Here is a 23,272-nt window from a genome sequence, read left to right as displayed (position 1 = left end):
TCAGGAAGAATAGTTACATATTTTAACTATCAAGAGAAATATGTTCTACTTAAAATGTTCTTTAAATCCAGTTATAATAAAATGCATAATTTATAACTTAAAATTATTTTCAAGAAATGCTTATAAGCTTGTGTATAATATAGTTTGTGTAATTTCTAGCAGGAGAGCACACAATCCGTTTACATAAAAGAATTCAAACTTTTTCACTCAATCGTAGGTGGTATGTTTGTGTACCTATGAGTAATTATGAATTATGATAATGAAAAAAATAAAGGAATGTGATGAACATCTGCTATATGAAATATCAGGAAGGGATAGAGTTCAGAAACCAGAAGGATTATGAAAATAAATCAAGAAAAATTAATTTGGTGAAGAAAGGACAATTATGAGAGATGGTACTAAGAAAATACTTTCTAATGGTCATCAATGCTTTGACGTGAGAACAAAACACTTCAATTTTATTTTTGTTGCAGTAATAAGAAAAATGATTTCATCTAAGCATTTTGACATGTGATTATTATTTTTAAATTTTTATTCCTAATGTGTCTTAAATGCATTACTGAAATCATCCCTTATCTATTCACGTAAGAAAATGACAAAGATTTGTTATTAATGTGCGATTCAGTTAGAATAAATTTGTTACAAAATTGATATTGTTATGGGTACAATAAAATTCAGGGCAACAAAGTAAAAATTTAACAAATTTTCTGATAGCAAAAGCTACTAAAATGATTAAATACTTTTATGATGAGCATACAGCACATTACAAAACATTTACGACACCAAGTAGACTGTTCTGACGCAACTAGTCACGCAGTCACGTTTTATCAAGGAAGTGGACATGAGACAGATAAACAGATAACACTTCCACACACACTCTGCTACCAACCAAGGGTTTAACCGCACAATATGTGTAGAACAATACTGGGAACATATGTTGTTTGGATATCAAGCCAGCTTCCATTAGTCATAAGGATTTAAGAAAAAAAATTACAGTAAAACACAATTATGTGTGTTTACTTAAAAAGTATAAGCAATTTTAAATTTCTTTTACACAAAAAAATTATTATCAAGCTTTTACAACAAAAGTGGAAGGTCGCATAAATCCTTGTAAACAGTAATTCTGTTAAGACGTTGTCTGCTTTAGAATAATAAACTTTCAGATTTTCCTAAAGAAACAGGTGAAACTTGATATTAAGAACGCACTGTAAGCTCAAACTTAGGAGGCTCTTGGTGTTTGTGCATTTTGGGGGAAGTAAGTGATCCTAAAATGCTAGACAGGTGTAAACTCATTACAAAAATGTTTGCCGATCTAAATAAATTAACAGGTCCAAGTCAATCATTCGATTTAGCTGGGAGGAAAAAAAAAAAAAACGATGAAAAAGGACATCACATGCTCATATTACGCCAGAAATTATATGCTGAACCTAGAGTTTGTGCATGTTTAGGGGGAATAGTGGCAAAGTCCAACACCATATTTTTATTCTTAAAATTCAGTCTATTGAAATAATTTTTTTAAATAATAAAATAATATTTTTTCTTGCAAAAAAAGACAGAGAAAACTAGTAACAAAGGCGCTGGATACGAAAACCTAGATGTTAACACAGAGAACAATGGAGATTATTGAGTTCTAAGGGACAGTAACGAGTTTTCAATAAAAATGAGAGAGGATTGGGAAATCATTGGAACATCAAAAGAATCAGGGAAGCGAGACCCTCAAGAGCATAGCCAAGTTTGCACATGCCAGACATTAGCATATTCCGGTTCCACGTCTTTCGTAACAACAAGAAGTTTCTAATATTTAAAAAGATTTCCTTGGCCAATTTTATTTAACCAGACTTTTCCCAGTTTTCTTTAATGCTCAAAAAAAAATTTCCTAGTGACGCTGCAAAAACACTTCTAGAAAAATTTTCAAGCTTCCCTTGGTGGCATAGAGGTCAATATTCACGGCTGTGACTTATAATTCTGAAGCTATGGGTTTCAAGTCCAAACTTGCAAATGGGTGTCATATCGGAAAAGCTAGATTGTAAAATGACCTATTCTCAGCTCTCCTCAGCAAAATTTGGTTTTCAAAATCCTTAACAAAAAACATATATGCATCGTATCAAAGTACGAGGCAACAACCAAAGTAATGTAACGAGATGATGCTTCAAGCATACAGCATTTGTGAAGCTACCACGCCACAGACACTACAAGCAAACTACGAGCTAGTCAAAGCCCACGGAGTACTCAGTCAATTAGCAATACCGTCAATTCTAAATTACGAGCGTGGGCGCAGTGGAGGAAGCCACAGCCCCGTGACGGACCGGCGGTTCTCCGCTGGTGCTCACACCGACACCAGACGCTCGGCTGACCTTGGCCGTCGCGGGGAGCGCAGGGCTGGGAGCAAGGCACAAGGAAGGATGGGGCAGCGGGAAAAAAACAACCGGAGCTTTTTTCCGACCGTCTTCTTCGCCAGAGCCTGATTGGGAAAGAAACGTGTCGCAGAACTGACAAGAAGCTCTTCATCGATTACATGAATAGCAATAATTAAAATACAACAAAACCAATTTCAAACATTCCCAGAATAAATTTTTTTAAAATAATTTTAACAATTTTTCTGTAGTCCCATTAAATGATTCCCCAAGTACAAATTTCTATCTTTTTACACTTTTTTTACAGTTTGTAAAAGTATACAAGAAATTTCACTGCAATTATGATTAGTGAAATTTTTTTTTTTCTTTTGATTAATTTGACCCTATACTGTCCAATCATCAACATAAAAAACAAAATTATAACATATGTAGTTTTCCAAACTAAATGAGTGAAGAATAATAACCAACATCTTGCGATGGTATTACAATGCTAAGAACAAAAGTAATATATTTGGGCATTGATTTTAAAAATATAAAACCTTAGCAATGTCGATAAACCATAAACATGGATTATTTTGACATACAGTCTGATTAGTTTTAAATGAAAATGTTTTAATGCTTGAATTTTATATACGAATATTAAAATGTAAATAATAGAGTTGGTATCTATTCTGATCCTGGAATCGGATGATTCCATCGGTTCCAGTAGTATCGAAGGATTTAGTGTCCAATGATTTTGGAGTCGAAGTTGGTACATTCTTTAGCTACTTTACATTTGTTTTTTTTTTGTTTTTTTAATTCATCAGTGATTTCAAAGATTGTTCCGGTTCTGAGCAAATTTACCAAAAGTCTTTTTATTTAATAGAAGTTTTCCTTAGTTAACAGGCTAACACTGTTTTTATTTACTAAGGCAATATTTTATAGAAACATGTGTTAGTAAAACATTATTTTACTTCAAGTATCATTACCACACAATTACATAATTTTGTTTATAATATTTTGATATTTTTAAATGAATGATGGCATCCAATTTGGTCATAGTATAACCAAAAAGGAAATTGATGTATGCAAAATTGTAAGTGCCTTGTGTGTATCAACTGTTTATTAATTGCAATAATTTTAAGTAGACAAAAAAATATTATTATTTTGTATCTAAGTACACAAATAAGACAACAATTAAAGCATATTGTAATGACAATAGAATTTTATGGAATCAGAATCAAAATAGTTAATCCCAAATATGAGAATCAACACTTTAATTGGTATTGACATATTTTTGGAATCGACCCCACACTTGTTAATAAGCTAAAATTTTCAATTTCATTAAAAAATATATATTTTATGAGTTTTACTTTAGAAGAGTCCTTACTGCCCTCACAGTAATTTTTCCTGCGATTTACCCTTAATTCTCATTATTTTCAACCTCAAGCAACTACCCGCTTCCAGGGCCGTGCTCTAGACCAGCGGTTCCCAATTTTGTTTCGGCCAGGGAACCCTACGATTGACTTACTTTTGGTGGAACCCCAACTCCTCCAAAGAAAGTTATTTGACAATAACTGTGAACATTCACCAAAATTTATTTATATTTACACCTTCTAGTTAAAGACCCCTGATACCTAATTGTTTTGCATGTTGTAATGTTTGATGGTAAAAAGCAACACAGTGATTTATAAGGTTTCGAAGATGATTTGGTACAATATTCAATATCGAAGGCTATTTCTTTCTAGATAAATACTAGAAAGGTTAGCATGCGAAATGGGCAATAAGGATCAAATATCAAAAAGACGTTTATTTAGCACTTGCACGTGGAACCCCTGTGACCCTACCTTTTAGGAGCAACTGGTCTAGATTCACCGACACAGCTAAGCCAGATATCGGGATATATCTTCACAAACAGACTTTCTGCCCCTTTTTAAGAGAGGGTGTGCATGAATACATATGTCAAACATTTAGGAATTTTTAATAACATTTTCTTGCAAATGTTTTATTTCACAAGGTCAACTTTTACATAATAAAACAAAAGTAAACACAAAACGAAATATATCTACCAATCCAAAGGAACCTGCTGATTATTATTATTATTATTATTATGTTATAATGATAAATAGGTACTTGTCAGAGATTTATTTACACATAATTACAGGATTGTCTCTATATATTTATCTGTGGGATCCACACAACAAAAATAATGATATAAATAAATATGTGCAACAATAAACTGAAATAAGAAGTCCAAACAAAAAAAAATACATAAAAAGGTGCTGATTTTTGTGATTTTTAGTAATGTTACAGTTCATTTCAAAACTCTTACATGATTTTAATGAGCAGTTTATCAGTTTTGTTACCATTTCGTAACTTTCCTGACATTGGGTCCATTTGATAATCTGCTTTGTTTCAATTTGATTTTCTTTAATAATTGTTGTTTTTGAAATTTTTTTAATTAAACTAGGGGGAAAAAAATTCAATAATATCTTGCTGCATAAAGATAATCAGAAAGGGCAAAAAAAAAAAAATTATTGTCCATCACTTACTTTTCTTTCCAATCTTTGAGCACCCTGTTGGTGTAAAACTGTCCGGCATCATTCATCTCCTTTACGTAGGGTGCAGGTGCTGGACTCTGCAAGGCATAAATACCCAAATATATTATGTAATAAGAAACAATGTTATTCACAAATTATATTAATGTTTCTATAAAATATAATTTAGGGTGTTCTCAAAAATCTGCACTAAAATTTCCCTGATTTTCCATAACCGAAATGTATATTTTCCTATTTTTTTAAAAAAATAAATTTAGCCATTCTGCCGTTTCCTAAAATAAATAACAAAAATACAGCCATACCTGGCCTAGAACTATATTTAAAAAATATATATATATATAAACACTAACAGAATCCATTTTATAGTGTGTGACTTTATACTAAATAAAAAACAGTCTTAAAAAAAAATTTTCAGCCTGAGTGATACAGACTGGAGCATAAAATTTCCATTACCGGAGAACTTCCATTTCTTTTACAGGATTTCAAGTAAAATCCCTCACTTTCCCTAACCAATTTCAACTACCCTGACTTTCCAAAATGTGGACAACCTGCAATTGCACCAAAAAAAAATAAAAAAATCTAACTCTACATTTAATGAAAAAGGATGGGATCGGCCAGTACATTGAACACTCAGGGCACTTCAAAAGAAAATATTATCAAGTGATAACATCAAACAGCATTTAAAACTGATTGCCTAGACATTAAAAACTGAAACTGTCAAAGCGATCACAATGCACAAAATTTATGCACACAGTGTTCTGTCCGTGCAGAGTATGTGCTTGAGTACATCAAGTACAATAACATTACGGGAAAACCAAATTACTAAAAAATTTTTTTAATTAACATTTAAAAATAAATCATGTCATTATTTCTAACATTAAGTACTCTTTATGGATTCATAAACTTTCAAATGCTAATGCCTAAAAATAAATAACCCCACAACATCATTTCTGCCAATACCTTTGCACAGTTAATGGGTTAGCAATAAACGATAAGCTATTGTCTAACCATTTCATTTAAAATCCCTGTCTAACCATTTCATTTAAAATCCCTGACCTGACAAATATGTATAGCACTACCAACACCCAGGAACACCCATCAGTAATCACATTTATCATGCAAATAACAAAAACATGCATAAAAAAATTTAAGTTTATGCCAAATATTGGACTCTACAAACTAATTAACATTTCACTCCTATAGTTACAAGCTGATATCTTTATTATATCATTAATTATAATTACACAGGTTTGCAAACAACTTTATTTTGGAAAAGCTAAAATAAGTGGTTCAGGAATATAAAAATATTTATAGTAAGAAACGCCAATCAGTACAATTGTGTTAACGTGTGTCTGTTCATGTAATAAAAAACACACTGTACTTCCGTAACTGAACATATAAACTAGTAAAAATTACTGAAAAACCGTAGTACTTGGGAGCACTGCAAATATTTTCCTGACTATTTATTCCACCCATTTTTTAGAAATTTGAAACTCCCAGACTACGTCAGGTTTCCCTGTTTCCCCTGATGCTGGTCACCACGTACAAATTCAGGAAATCTGCCAAATACACCTTTAGGTCTCCCTGAGATTCGGGAAAAATAATTTGCAGCCGATTATAAATCTTTGTGCTTGAGCCTACCTATCAGTGGCCTTTCCCTGCCCTTGTCCAACATTTCAGATTCACGGCATAATTTTCCAGCGGACTGTTAGCAGGCTCCATCAAAGGTCCCCAGAACATCTTCAGGAGGCTGGCAACGAATCCTCCGTCAGTTGCGTTTATGCAATAGTCCCGCTATTCCCGGCCCGGAGTGACTGGCAGCATTCCAGGCGGCTCCCCGACTTTAAAAATCACAGTTGACCGGACTAAAATTACAACTGAAACGGCGGTGAACGAAACGACGCGGCCATCTGAACCTGATACATGAGAATCTTCCCCAATTACGAAGGCTGTCTCCAGAAGAGTTAACCATGTATAAAACAAAACGTCACTGGTTTGCAATTCTCTAAATTACAAATGTTTTCACCCAAAACAAAAAAAAAAGACTTCTTTAAATCACATGAACCTATAAAAAAAACAATTAATGATAGGAATATAAATTATCGTATCAGTACCATAGTTCCTTCCAGTATTTTAATGTGGTTTCCACTACACCTTTTACTTAGCTTTATTTAGTTTTTGGCTACAAAAATTTTTATATAACTATTTATAGCTAAGTACCTAACTGTAAAGTTTAAAAAATAATAATTTTGCATTACAAATGTTTAATGAATAACCAAATTATACATCAAACTCTTTTATATAAACTAATATATTTGCTATGTGACATTTCATAACTATTAATTTTAGATACTTTTAATTTTTATTGGTTACAGCATAAAGAAAATTTTTTTTTAGCATTGCTGTTAAATTAATTACAGTTTTCACCAAAAGATCATTAATAATCTAACTAAACTGAAAAACATACCACGCCTACGCAAGTTGCGATGACTTACAATCGTTAACCGCACACCATAAACCCATATTTATCCTAATGGAAAAAAAAATTCACGACAAAGCAAAGAGCAGAGAACTAACGACTCGCCACAACAAATGAGTTTACTAGAGCCGACCATCAAGATGAAGATAATTAGCACCTAACTTCAAGTAACATGATGCTCTGCTGAACAAAGAGAGGAGGTATAACAGTACTGTCTGTTTTGTGCATGGAATAAATTTAGACACAAGAAAGCTGTAACCTACAGATTCAACAAGGAAACTTTTTTAAATTTTATTTTTGCTTTTGGCAGTAACAAATAATACACAATGAAACTATTTTAAAAGTTTCCACAAAAAAAAGTTTTAATAATATAGTTATTGTCCTAAGAACAAAAGATAACACCGTATGAAAACCATATGAAGAAGGTTTTCCCTGATTAGCAAGACCATTGGGACACTAATTGAATTCATTCTTTGATTACAGCTTGTAAAGAATGAAGTAATTCAAGTTGTCTACAAATTTCTGGTGAAACAATTTCATTACTTTTTCCACGACATTTAATAAAGTTTTTGATACAACTTCTTAATATCACAGGGTAATTTTTGTACATAATAAGCAAACTCTTAACATAATACATACTTTTCACAGGAACAAGCAGATTTTGATGATTGAAAGCTAAAACCTTTCCGGAGATAATTTAATTAGTACAAAAATTTTAATAGATTGAGTCCAATTATTTGTATTTAATGTGTGACTATAAATTGAAGTGAAGCATCAAAAATCAAATTAATATTTGCAAAAAAAAAAAAGCTAAAAATAAAAGATTTGTGACTTAGAGCATTGTTACTGTTTATCTAGGACTTTTTCCAGACTTTCAGAACCAGTCCTTCAAATTCATGAATTTTCCGTGTCTTCCTTGACCTGTAGACAAGCCTTGCTTAGCGATGGACACAATCAAGGCATGGCCTTAGAGTAAGGAATCTAAAGTGGCCTATGGCAAGAATCCATTCCAGCATGTTCCTGAAGTGATTTCCGTATACTGTGGTAAATGGAAATTAAGACAAGTTCTGCTAATTTCGAGTCAAACGTTTTAATATTACACTACTTCGCTTGGTCCTCTCAAAAAATTTTAATGGACATTTACTGTGTGTTTTTAGCACATAGGAATTACTGTAGAAAGCCCAAAAAGTAATCAAAATCAACTGCTTTTCAAACACACACCCTGAAAAGTATTTGGACGCTAAACTTTTAAGGAAGAAATTTTAGTGCTGCAGAGAGAAAATTCAGTGCACAGTCATAATGCCATCATATGAGTTATTAATTCAGACATTCAGGCTTTGAGGTCACGTCAACATCGGGATCCTAAAGAGACTATGATGATGAAGAGATGACAGAATGAATGAGTACAAGCATGGGCGTCGCAACCGGGGGGTGCGGGGGGGGGGGGGGGACACGTCCCCCGCAATTATAAGTCTTCAATTTCGTCCCCTCCAATAATATATTTAGTTTCGTAGTTTCTCCTGGTGTTTAAATTAATAATTTTCTGTGGATATAGCACCAGCAGATATTAAACTTTTTTTTTACAAATTTGTTCTCTGAAAATATTTTTTTATAAAAAATAAATTATATATTGCAACCAGCTATAATTAGAATATTTAGGAAAGAAAAATGCCTAAAAAACCACCTTTTTTGCACCTTCAAACCCCAAATTTTCCCGGGGGGGGGGGGGGCCCCCCGGACCCCCATGCTTTTTTCCCAGGGGGATGGATATTCCTGAAACAACTAAATCAATTGAAGTCCCCCCCCCCAAAAAAAAAATATCCTTGCGACGCCCGTGAGTACAAGGAACAGGAGAACCCCAAAAATAGCCACCCCTCACGGCAACACCCGCCACATTCCCCCGCTTGCAACAACAGAACACAGACTGCCTGGGTGCTAACAGGACAGTGTACAAGCGACTCACGACGGCAACCCAGCCGAGCGCTGGGATGCTCTCGCTGACGCCGCTCAGGTGGTTGAAGAACTGGGACGCGCGGCCCTTCTCGCGCAGCTCCTGGATCGCCGTGATCTGTTGCGATGTGGGCTGCAGTAGGGAGGACAGCTCCGACTGGCCGGGCGGCTGGCTGCGCGCCGCGTGCGTCAGGAACTGCAGCTGCGCTCTGCGCACGCACGCACTCACCTATAGGCTTACCACACGCACAGAGGACACCAATTTCTTTTAACGTTAACTTCCTTACAGCCGGCAAGGATAAGTCGAGCCGATGACTCATCAGAGCATAAAGAAAACTGCAGCACTCGGGAGTGGAGCGCTCGATGATGAAGAGGGGGAAGGGGCAAAAATCGAACGCCCCCCCACTCATTACTCTCAAAAATTCACGAAGCAACGCTAAAGTGCTGCACTTTTCGATACGCCGGAAATGACAAAAGAGTTTCTTATTTTTTAAAACCTATTATATTTCAATTTCAAGATTCCACTGAAGACATGGACTCTAGTGGACAAAAAAAATCTATATTTTCGATGCGTAAGTAAATTTTTTTTTTCAAATATTTGTGCACCCTGCAAATGGCAGAGATGAACAGAAAGAGGGAGGCACTCATTCCTGGTGAGGACAGGGTGGAAGTGGAATGGGCTGGGAGGAAAAGGTGTTGGAAGTGAGAGATGTGAAGAACCTAAGGAGAAACCATAATGGGGAGGGATAGTGGAGTAGGGGGGAGGACTCCTTGCCACCGGGTGGAAACCCAATTGCAAGCGGATGTAAATATCAAAAAAATTCAACTATGAAAGTTCAATTCTAATGTGCTTAGCGGTAATGCACACATTTTTAAAAAATAGTTTTTGCTATAAATATTGGTTTACAGCTTGATACTATTTTAATAATTTGATAAAATGACTGGCACCATTACAAATATGATAGATAGCCTTCATTGTGATGTGGTAAACATACATTACAAAACCCTAGTAAAAATAATAGGATACAATACAGGACCATGTTAAAATCCTTACAAAGATAGAAAAAATAAGATAATAAGACAATACCCTAGAACATTACTCTGGAAAGGTTTCACCACGAATTCAGCGTAAACAAGGTGTTAGCCTTGCAGGGTTGCCACTATTTTAAAATTTTGAAATACCCTGACAATCCCAGGTTTTCCCTGAGGATATACAGATTTTCCCCTGACAATTTTTAATGTAACACTAGGCTATAAGAAAACATATCAGCTCAGTTTAAACAAACTACTGTACGCAGGCCTGCGATGGTGATGTTTGACAAACGGTTGTGAAACTCATATTCCCTGACATATCCCTGATGCTCTCAAAATTCCATGAAATTTCCCGGATTTTCAGACAAGTAGTAACCCTGACCTTATTACGCAAGATAGATGTGGCAGTGTGGACTAGTCTTGAGGCAAAAAAATGTAGAAAACTTATAAGGACAGGAATGAACAATGCGCCACACAAGTGCTAATGCTACAGGTTGAGGTGAGAATAGAGCTTGCACTTACTGGAAAAGCTTCTCGACATGTTGGGCTTGCGCCGCGACATCCCCACCGATGGTTTTCGAGTGCTTCAAGTACGACGCAAGTGGCCCCTGGATTATAGCACTGTACGCCGCAACGCTCATTCTTCCAGCAGACGTTTACACTTCTGACACTCGATATATATGTGTCTGAACGTGCTCACAGTAAAAATTTGTTCACGCTGTTCCTCACTTGGTAAAACGTGCTCTTATCACGTCAGACGGAACACATCAGCATTTTAGTACAGTTTCTGGAATGAGAAAAAAACACACACCTGTAGAACGCCACAAGCTAGAACTGACTTACTGGTATCAAACAAAATCCAATTACATAATTGCCTGACTCTTTTCCCCTGATTCTTCGAGTCTTCCATAATTTTTCACAGACCAAAAACCTGCAATATTAAAAAATATGTGTACACATATACTTTTGCTTTAGGAGTTATTCCTAAAACTGCCATATTTACAACGTAGAAGCAGTTTTTTCAATTTCATGACTAAACTGTTTACACAATAACAAATGTCCCAGAAACTTATGAAAAAAGTGATTTTTCAAAAAGAGTTCTGTATCACGTATTCATGTTGTCCCTTTATCCTGATGGCATGATCCTGGAAACATTGATCCAGCAGTAATTTAGTACTTCAAAAGATCCTGGACATAACAAAAACTTGTGATATAACAAAGTAATTTTCCTTTTCTTAGAAAACTTATGCATACAGAAAAATATTTATTACTAATCTAATAAATAAAGGATTATTCAAGAAACAGGAGAAAAATTTTTCAAAAATACATTAAAAACCCACTAAAATTTATGACATCAATGATATATCAGTTTACTTGGGCATCCACAATGACAAACACCAACCACGAAACACACATAAATTTATAAAAAAGGATTTTATAAGAAAATAGATTAAAAACCGGCAGTAAATTAACTTCGTATTTCAACCCAAGTTAACCACCCACGAGTTACACTGTCTCTGAAAAAAAGCTTCAAATTATCTGCCGGTGACTCATACAACTTCAAACATAATCTTTGCACTATTGTCGGACAGAGTTGGATTGTGTATTCATCATGCAGTGAATCATTGTCCCACAGTATAGCCAGTGAATCAGGGAATTAGCACTACAGGGTATATATACACTCTCTTTATTCAGCCAACCTGCCTGAGTTTTCTATGTCCCATATAATTTTTTTTTCCCTCACTCATAGTTCTACAGATATACATTAGCAATTAACTATCACTATTAAATTACAATATCACTATCACATTTCAACAAACATGACATCAAAAAAATGACTATACAAATTTTTCCTGCACAAATAGAGTCTGCGCTGTTATCATTTTCATCGACACTATATAACCAACAACAACTGCATGTCTAAAGTTTGTTGATGACACTTTTAATATGATCTTGCAAAAATATTGTAGGGTCAAGATTAATTATATGTTATATGGTGAATTCCGATAAAACCAAAATAACACAGAAAAACATGTCAAAAAAAATCACCGAAATGAAAGTTAATATACCAAATAGCACCACAATGCAAATTAAATCATGGAATTAAGTAGCATTTAACCACTATTTAATTCAAAACATAAAAAAGGGTCATCTTTTTAAGTTTGAAATTCATGGGAAATTATTTCCAAACAAAAAATTGTGCCAAAGTGCATAGATCAGAAAAATTTATTCAATTATTTTTCTTTATTGTTCTGAATGTATCTGTTTTAGACCAATTTATTACATATTATTTTATCCTAAAAATGCAGCACATAAATGTTATCGTTATTTTGGTGGACTTAGTATCACAAATCAGTTTTTTTATAAAAATAAAAATACCGAACTCATCTGTTTTGAAAACATAATTGGACTAAGAAAAACAACATAAAATCTTGTCTCTAACTATCAGGTATTTCACAACGCTTAAAAATAATACATAGTAATTTGTATTTCTCACATTTAAATAATGTCATTAGAAGTCAAGACATGTATTAACAGCAGATAAATTTATTGTAAAAATACATTCAATTATGAGACTTCTTAGAATGAAAAATTACTGATGCTGTTTTATACTTAGATAATGAAAATTTCCCTGTGTTTTCTCGGTTTAGAAGTCAACTTTTTAATTTCCCAACTTTTCCTTGTTTTCCAGGCATTCACTGTCCACAGGAACCTTGTATTAGCAACCAACACACATTCTCAAATTCATGTCTTTTAAGCACAGTACATACCAGAGGCATAAAAAATAACCATATTCTATCGGTAGCAAAATTATGTGAATGTTTGTACATATGATAGATTAAGATTTTTAAATGATGTACAAAAAATTGTTTATGTAAGAGACTTGTAACGAAATGTGTACGAGAACCTTCAAGTACCTACATCTATTAAAAGTGCAGAAGTATTACTGACACTAATTATTAATTTTTAATAATATATATGAATAAAATTATTTTAATAACCTAAAAGACACAGTTTTACTAGTCACTTCCCTAATGATTTACACTTCGAGGGCTTGGCCACGCGCCCCACCCCCTCCCCCCCACCACCACCAAATTTTAATTTTTAATTGAGAACCCGGATAATCAGGTCAAGGATAATAAATGTTCTACTGTATATTATAATTTACTGTTATTCAGCAGAAACAAGAATATACCTACATTAAAGACCTCTTAAGAAAATTTACTGCATAACAAATTAAAAAAAATTTACCAATCGACCTATATATGCATATGTTTTTCCTAATGAATAAAAAATATAAATGTCTATGTATCGTGATAAAATTCATAACAGAGGTTCACTGTAGTTCTTGTAATATTTAAAATGGTTGTACATAGATAACCAACCATTTTTGAGGAATGTTTAATTTTTTTTGCGTATTGAATTTATCATTTAATTAATAATTACAGAAATTCAACCAATCCCAAAATTTAACTATAATATGAACAATGTTGCCATCAAGTTTCAAAAACAATGGCACCACGTAAGTTGCATTCTGCCAGCAACAGGCACGATCTTGCACGAAAGACCATGACACAATCTTATCTTTAATCTTATGAGTTTTTGCCTTCTTCATAAAAGTACAATTCTGCATTATCAGGCAACAGTAAATGCCTTTCATGGGTCTTGTCACGTTCAAACAGTACTCCAACTCCCATTATCTGTGGCTAAAAATCGCTACCTTTTATGGTCAAGGGGGCCAGAAAACTTGTTTGCCTTGGTTCTGCTTTAGAACTCGTTTCAAGACGTTACAAAATGATGCAGGCTGTAAATGCTTCATGCCTTTACCGACAAGGGACCACGGTGTAACATCTGTCCGGTCACCTGCCTATCAGTAAGGTCACAGGTTCGATTCCCAGCAGAGACATGTTGCTGGCTGGTTTTCTTGATGTACCTACTCCCATTTCTCCCACCTGTGCATCCTGTCATATCACTGCATGATCTAAGGGACTTTGAATGTCACGTTCAGGGACAATAAGCCCCTACCGGTCTATTCTCAAAACCTCACCACTTCGTTTTTATCACCAATACTAAGGGTGGCTTCATTTGCCGTTTAATATTTATTTATTTTCTTCACAACACAAGAAGTCAAGATTATTTGTATCTACTCACTTGGGTTCTTTTTTCCTACAATTGGTAGTTGATTAATCCTTAGAAAAGTATAGAATTAAGTATAAATAAAATACCAAACATCAACATTAACCTCAAGAAAAACATTAGCTGCTAAACTTCAAAGCTAAAAAAAATTAATTTAAGTTTTGCGATTAAAAAACAACTTTTTTTTTACTGATTTACTAAAAAATTATTTTATAAAATAATAAAATGTTGGCTTGAAAATATTCTTCAATATAAAAATAAAAGTGGAGGATAATCAGTGTGAGTGCAAAATAATTTTTAACATTTTGCCATTTACTTGATGAGCACTGTAGAGCCGTTACAAATGTAAGAAGATATGTACCTATTTGCTAAAAACTTTTATGGAAAAAAATATATTTACCATTTTTTTGCATAAAAAAGTGCAATATTTTTTTTTGAAAAAAAAAAAATTACTTGGAAGTATGTTTTTTAATTTACATGTAGTTTTTGTAACACAAAAAAAATTCAAATTGTATCACCCATTTTCCCATGTTATCATATGATCTCTATTAATTTTAGACACCCATTGGGGGGAAAGGGAACTACTCTGTTTTCTTTTACATTAAAAAGCATGAGTAAATAATATTATAAATAAACAGAAATTGAAGCACAAAAACCAGTACTCAGTATCATTACATTTTTAAAGAATATTTTAGCCGGAAAAATTTAAATTTAATAACTGACTAACCGTTTCCCATGCACTTACAGTAATGACAAACAAGCTGTACACCTCTGCCAGAAGGAAAAGAAAAATTACAACCCCTGGGTCAATATTTAAAATGGAGATAAGCTGGATTAACTCCATGTAGAACAAGACATGCTAAGATCAGATTGACCTGCGAGTTAAGTAAGGACAGCTTCCTATGGAAGAGAGAACTGAGGCAAAGAAAATAGGTAGTTTAATGGTGTAGTCATGGGTCCTCAAACAATAAAGTGGGATCGAAACTCAGTGCCCATGAGTCATGACAGGTTTTTGGGATGGAATAATCTATACAGAATAAGACAAAATTCTCCTGCAGGTTCATCAAGATAAAGGATTTGAAAACCATTCACTTATGGTCTTATGTGATTTACAAGGCTAGTTTATGCTTTTGAAGTTGAGATTGGACAACTGGATTATTACAACAACAAAAAAAAAGGTTTAAGATAGAACACTAGCATCTGGATAGTGTTTAATTAAACAAATTTCTACAACCACCCCAAAAATTGTCGCTGACCCCCTCCCTCACTCTCTCTCTCTCACACTCTATATACATATATAAATTCAAAGTTACCACACTATGAAAATAATATGAAAAATAAAGGCGTTACCCCCAATAATTCAGTGAAATCATTTTATGGCAGTGTTAAAAATTTAGTGAAGGATGTAGAACTTACTTCAATTAAACATTATCCAATGCTCAGTGTTCCATCCAAAATACTTTATTATTTGCAATAAAAACAGATATTCAGCTACAACTTCAAAGGCATGCCCTAGACTTGGGCAGCACTTTAGACTGTAAGTCGTACAGTTTCCAACTTATTTTTTTCTTAACTAACCTGCAACCAAACTTTGTCAATGAAATTTTGACTCATCCTGATATCCTTGCCTCATAAATTTTAGTGCTACGGCTCTGCAGTCATATTTCCGAAGACCATGGCTCTCATCTTCTGCCTGGATATCTCAATAAATGACATGTACGTGATGATTCAACTACAGGATGGCCACAAATATATCATTAAGAAATTCAAGGACATTACAAGGATTTTTAGAACCAAAATTGTGTTTTTTGAGTTTCAGTAAATGAAAATAAATCAACGCATAGTTGTGAACACAGCAACATGCGGACATATATATGTGTCAATATATTATCAAACAAAAAGACATAGCACATGCATTGATACCTCAATTATTATTATTTCGGATGTGGCTCAGACCAAAGTGCAGATTGAGCATAATATTTATTCAATCTACTGATAAAAATACTTTACAAAACAATAAAATTCAAGGACTCATGCCAAGATTCAAGCCTGTTTCCAAGGAAAAATTGAAATTCAATGCCACGTCCAACTATTCAAGGATTCAAGGACAAGTGACCACATAGATTACACTCCCCTCCAGCCCTGAAGTTATGGAAACATATGCAACATCTCGATAAAGGCAGAATGTTATTTTGAGTGGTGCAAGGTAAACTTTTACAACACATGGAATCACAAACTTCAAAGGCAATGACACATGTCAATAATGATGCTGTATCTCTCCAAAACCTTTGCTGTTGACATAAGTTTTTGAATACAAAATTTTTGATTTTTTTTCAAATTCCCTCCAAAAATAACTAACTACCACTGCTTAACGACATCTGCCATGCTGTTTTGTTCTTCAAAGCATGCTAAGCATTCCAAAGAGATGTCCTATTTAAATGTTGGCACAGGAACACTGTAATAAATTAGTCTATACACGATACTTTAACCGCTTGATGGTCCAACTATACTGAGTGATTATTTTGGTGCAATGTATACTTAAGCGCCGGCCAGTGGCGTAACAAGTGATGAAAGTGATGCTGCTTCTTTCCCCTCATAATTTACATGAACATTCTCACCCCAGTGCTAATTTGCTCAGGATACAAATCTGGGTAGTTTGATAAGTAGGACACTGGGCATAGAAATCCAGATATTGTTTTTAACTTCCTGTCATGGGCTGTATTTTCCCAGTAAAAATTTAGGGTCTGGCAAACTTGGAGCATTTAAAGGAATCTGGATTACCAAACTTAAAGCAGATATGGGGAGGAAGAATGTCACACTTTAAAATCAGACGTCGGAAAGAAGGTATCAAGTAACGCCACAAAACTAATACCAAATCCAGTGCTGGAGCAAGTGTAGACCTGAGATGAAGTTTGCGAATGAGCGTGAAAACAAGATGTGGTAGTCAGATGCAGGAAAATTGACACTCAAGCTGCAAGAAACCTACAAGCTAGAATCAGATGGAGATAATATGTAGTATATACCTAAACCAGACTACATGCAAATTACAGGTTTAAGAAGATTTTATTCTTGAACATATGCACTACGCAGGGCAAAAAATTCCAGGCCACTAAGATTCCTTATCTGGACCCAACTAACTATTAACATGTCAAATAATGCTAATTGGCAAAACTTTTTTTTTTGTTTTTTAAAATCTTTTTACTTTATAACTACCTTGAAAAAAAACTTGACAGCGATGTTCCGTATTTTATTATTCATTGATTTCATTCAAAACTGACACTGGACTGAATCAATACTGCTGCTAAACACTCATATAAATATTTAGTTTTCCTATTTCTGTCACACACAAGTAAACACATAAATATAAATACAAATAAGTCACTGATTTCATACCACAGTTGAATCGCCTACTAATTTATCACCTCAAACATGAGAAGAATCACTGGACCTCCGGTGAGAGTTTAAATATTTTTAAAACCTTTCCACTGCACATTGAAACGAAAATGGCTTTATATACACACTCAGCTACATTCACCCTTCCCTGGTAAATTGTTTACAGTTTAAGTTTTATTCTAAACCTTACCTTATTTGGTAAACAAATTTTCGTAAACAACCGGTCTTCCAACCAAACAGAACAATAATATATGCACCAAATTTAGCACACCGACACACCCACTGCAGTCAGCCCTAAATTCGCAGGTGACATGACAGATGATACATTGACACATGATTCACGTCTCAGAGTCAGTTTCTGAAGAAAAGCCATATTCCAGTATGTTTGTTTCAACCAGTTGATTAATATAATAATAATAATTTAGTAGTACAAAAACGAAAAAACTTTTTATAATATCGTATTTTAATAAAATATTTACTGTTTCAAAGCTAGACCAACATAAATACTTAAATATACGTCAGAATAAAAACATAAAAAGAAAACCTTTTCATTTACATTGTTATAATGCTGCAAATATTTCTCCATGATAAGGTGTTATTAATTTTCTTAAGTGTATCATTCCTAAAACATAATAAATGTAAATTAATTTTTTTTTTTTTAGATTTCCTTTACTGCTAATTTGTGTCAGTGTCCTGCAGTTAATGTTTCAGAAATCTTAAAATTGGCATTTAACATATTTATTAATAAAGTAATGTTTCAAGAAAAGTACTTCGGAAATATGTTTTTTTATATAGATCATGAGACAGCCAGATTTAATGCACTTCAGCACTTTAAGCAGGAAATTTAGCAGATACTGTATCGTCATGCTTCGGGGTGTCTTAATGTCGTGATGTGCTGGGGCACTTAATAACATACTATATATTTCTTAACTGTGTGCTAGTGTACTGACTATTAGACTCTCCCTTAGCCGTGAAATCACCACATTGCAATGTGATGGCAGGTGGAAGCACATGAAAAATACTCCAGAAAGTTTCTACTAATCAACGGACACAATTTAATTTGGCAAAATGTTTCCATTTATGTTCGCAAACACATGTACTGTTCCCATTACTACTGATGTCGTCCAGCCGAAGACCACCCCAAAGCCCGACCTGCAACCGCCAGTATCCGTCCCCGCTAACGGAACGCACCCCTAGCCATGGCCCAACCGAGTCAGGCGAGCCTTCGATGCCAAGGTAGAATCAAGGGCCGTATCTAATTATTTAAACACCTCGACCCCTGTTCACGAATAATCAAACATAATTTAATAATAACAACACTAGTAATTAAAAACCCCACCTAAGGGAAGTGCGATGACGTAGGAGTGCCCGAGTCACTCACTTGTGAACTTGCATTAACAAGTTTGTGAGTGCCCACTTTGCGGCCTTCAGCCTTAATTAATTATAGTGTTGTGTTAACATAAATATTACCTCCCTGTTTTTTATGTGTAACTAGCCACTGGAGCAGTCAACAAGTGACGAAAAGCCTCTGGTGTGACTCTTGTTATTTAAACTTAATTTACGTATATTTGCTAACCATAATTCTTAAAGAGTATCTGCCAATTAGATTAATCATTAATAATTAATGTTTGAATTTAGAACTACTCTCAGCTTCTTGTTATTAAAATAATTTCCGAATAACGAAACTTTAGCAACTTTGGCGCGAGAGAACGCTGAGACCTTCCCTCGTGCCAAGGCTAGACGCCAGTACCGAGTGACTCGCAGACCAGGACGGACGTGCGTTCCACGGGGAGCCATCATCCTTTGTCAACACCGAACAGTACTTCTGGTAAATATAGTCATTAAAAAAAAATCATTTTGCTTCGTTACGTTAACTCCCCGTGCTTCCTCGGTCCTTTTACGGTGTAGGGCCTAACCCAGCCACTTAAGTTTAACACTCCCCGCAGAAGACATTACGTGGGGCAGTCCACTTTACGGCACGGGACGACTCCCGTTAAAATTGAACTTTTGCTAAGGTCGAGTGCACAGGCACCGACGACAACTACGAGTAAACTTTGTGTCTAGTTTAACTGTGGGCCGCGATTCCCACGAGTGAATCCGGACGCCGCCCAGTTAACTATTTCCAGGATTGACCGCCTCCAATCAACCTACCCCTCAACCTCGACTGGTGTGAGGGCTTAACATAGTGACAGTGCGTCAGAGCATTCATATTAGACTAACTGTAACTTTTTAAGGTAATTCTTTGTGCGACGGAAAGTGTAGTGCGAGTGTAATCAGTGACTGTAAGAATTAATATAATTAAAAGGCTGCTCCACAACCCCTGTGCGCGATGTGCCAACAGCCATCTAAAGCTCGAGTTCGTGTCTGTGAATTGAACACCCCTACACCAGCTAAGGGCCCCTCCATCCACGAACTCTGCCGACGGTCCTAGCAGGCCACGCAGAGGCAACACACCCACAAGACCCACAATTGGTTAGCCGATGAGCTAGCCTGACGCCCTCCTGGAACATAATTTCACTCAGAGCCAATTTCCCGCTAGGACACACGCCCGGTATCGAACACGAGAACCCGGACGATGGCACTACTGTGGCCTGTCTTAGTTGAAGCCAAGGCTCGTAGTTACATGCACATTTGGTAGGTTAATCACATTAGAAGTCAAATGTTTTGATTGTTCGTGGATGGTTATGTGTGCATAAAGTTACACATTCTAAACTATGTAATATTGAAATATCCATCATTTTGGCCTCAGCCAGTGCTTCAACACATTAGGAATATATCTATGTTCTTTAAATGATTAATGCAATGGGGAATTTTGGTTTCATTTAATGGAATATTTTGGACATACATCATTGCAGTTTTGTACTGTTTGTCCTTGGAAAAACTGAAGAATGAAAAATAATAAATAAAAACATAAATCCACAGGGAACAAACATAAATCAGTTGCTCTCGAACAGATGGACCCAAAATTGAACCTTAATAGGTATTATGGACAACACAACGATGACAGCACACATTAATATATTTAACCTTAAAATATTAGACAGCACAAGAATTCACTGAAAGCAATCTTATGATAAAAAACATAAAGGTTCTGATGAACACAGTGGGATAACAACTACAAGGCAGTTTCAACAAAATCAGGAAATGCAGACAGTCAAAAAACCTGGACAAAGCAGCAAACATACGAACAACACGATGAAAATAATAAGTTACAAGTAATATGGACAACACATCGACGACAGCCCCGACACACACAGTAGGTTTCCTGTAACCAAACAGTTGTGATGTTTTGGGACATCTGACCGTTTTGATAGTACCTCTAAGTACTACACAGCTATAGAAAAACCCTGTGCGCTTCTTGTGTGCAGGAAAGTACAGATGAGATATTGAATTGATACAGTTGGGTTCCACCCACCCATCATGAGTCTTCAAAATATATTTTTTTCCGCTATATTTGTGAGTAAATCCTTCTGGAGATGCAACCAATGATTCTCTGAAAGTGCTTCGTCAACATGCCTGGGAGATAGGCATATGACCGTCATATCACCTGGAAGTGAGCTCAGTTATGGCAGGTGCTGTAAATAACTTTCCAGCTTAAATGATAGTGGCGCCTACAGGGAATATAAATCCCCTGCCTCGAAGTGGAGGTGGAGAGAAGTAGCTTGACCACTGCTAACGAATCTACCACTGCCACCTACGTCTTATGCAACTCATGCCAACGATTCTTACACCCTCTAAACTTCGATGCCTGTTGAGGTAAGCCCAGTAGTTCCTGGTTGGTATATAGACTTCAGAGGTAATGTCAGGGGAGATTGATGTCACAAAAAGTACTCGTTGGTGAGCGAGTGGTCAGTAGCTTAGTGAGTAAATAGTTGTTGAACTCGTGGAATAGGTTCGTAAGCTGGAAAGTCGAACATGATGGTATAGGAATGGCGAGTGGAGTAGCAAGCCTTTAGGTCGGTATTCCAAGACACAAAAATAAGGGTTTGGGTGTGGAATATACTACACCTGTACCCTAACCATATTCCTGGTGCACTATAGGATATGACCAGTCTGTTATTTTTATTTTTAGTGACCTATCTGTTGCTGTTTTGTTGCCAAAATTACATGCATGTGCAGATCTCACTTATTGTTGATTTTGTCCAGATGGCTGAATTACACCTGGTACCATTAACAAGTATATAGTGATTTTTATGACAATGACGACTATCATGGACACAAAGACATCGGCCTCCCAAGCACACAATGAATCATACAGCGATGGTTCCCGGCAAGATATACCAGACAAAAGGTTCAACCAGAACCATAATGTGATTACTGGAGTGTTTACTGCTGGTCATCAGCCCTCTGGTCCCCAACATCCATCAACAATTGCAACTAACTATAGCACTTTTAAGATTTTAACCACTTGTTTTTCATTTAAGTAGTTTGTACTAAGTTTTCATGAAAAAAAATACTTTTCTTTTGTGTTGCACAAGGTGAGCTTTCCCTCTTTTTCGCATCATTATCTTCTGACAGTATTCATCAGCCCGTAGCCAGGGGTACTTGTTCCATGGGAAGTCAACACATTTGTTCTATTTATTTGTTAATTCTAGTAACTATATTTCATCAAACTTACACCTCATTTTTAAATACTCCCCATGTATCCCTAGGTCATTTGTATGGTGCAAGGTGTAACCCATCTGTCTTTAACTTTAACTTGCTGCATGGCCACATCGTGGGGTTAATTTATTATGGGACTGACTGGCTCCAGTGCATAGAAATTTTTTTATAAGTTGCGTATACACCTTCCGCCATCAAATAAAATCTTTCTCAGCAATTTAATATATATTCACAGCTCATGCAGTAGTCCCTGATCTGCAGTCAAACCATCAGTAACATACATGATTCGCCATTTCCAATCACTCACCCTCCTAGCAAGACTGCTGTAGGCTGTAATCATAACATAACATAGAGTGCCAATTGTCTCAAGTGCAACCATTTAAGTTGTCGACACAAACCACTGTCATGTTAACATCGTACCTCCTGTGATATTAAAATCCCATCCCCACCACGCCAGTACTATCCCCTTTGGTGGAACACATGAGTTCAAAACAATAAGTGTCAACTTGCAAGTAACTATCAGTGCCGTTTGTTGTTTTCCCTTAATTCTCCTTTGAATTTTCTAATATAATTCATACTGCCGATTGTGTTCCCTAATGACAAATTTGCATATGGTAATAAATAGCGTAGTTATTAGAAGAAAAGGACAGTCTCAATTTTGACTTATATTTATTAATGACCACACTTTTAAGCTTTCAGCCATTTGTTTTTCACTCAAAGAAATTAATTAAGAGAATTGCATTATATTTAGTTTGTAAGTTTAACAAATAATTTTTACAGTTACTTTT

General features: G+C 35.2%; 1 protein-coding gene across 3 annotated transcripts in view; it reads right to left on the bottom strand.

Annotated features, from left to right (window-relative positions):
- The window catches only part of LOC134540492 (adenylyl cyclase-associated protein 1), a 32,003-nt gene extending 13,786 nt beyond the window's left edge, over window positions 1–18,217 (bottom strand). The window contains exons 1-5 of one of the 3 annotated variants that reach the window (XM_063383301.1): window positions 18,073–18,217; window positions 11,220–11,283; window positions 10,875–11,139; window positions 9,334–9,529; window positions 4,886–4,971 (exon numbers count right to left, since the gene is read on the bottom strand). In XM_063383301.1, coding sequence (XP_063239371.1) covers window positions 4,886–4,971; window positions 9,334–9,529; window positions 10,875–10,993 — 401 coding nt within the window. In that variant the 5' untranslated portion in view covers window positions 10,994–11,139; window positions 11,220–11,283; window positions 18,073–18,217. The remainder of the gene's footprint in view (window positions 1–4,885; window positions 4,972–9,333; window positions 9,530–10,874; window positions 11,140–11,219; window positions 11,284–18,072) is intronic. The other 2 variants (XM_063383300.1, XM_063383302.1) reach the window with 2 other exon arrangements.
- Between the last annotated feature and the right edge of the window lie 5,055 nt (window positions 18,218–23,272).

This window comes from Bacillus rossius, chromosome 16 (assembly GCF_032445375.1).
Source record: "Bacillus rossius redtenbacheri isolate Brsri chromosome 16, Brsri_v3, whole genome shotgun sequence".
NCBI lineage: Eukaryota > Metazoa > Arthropoda > Insecta > Phasmatodea > Bacillidae > Bacillus > Bacillus rossius.
This window is presented reverse-complemented; position numbering and strand designations above follow the sequence as displayed.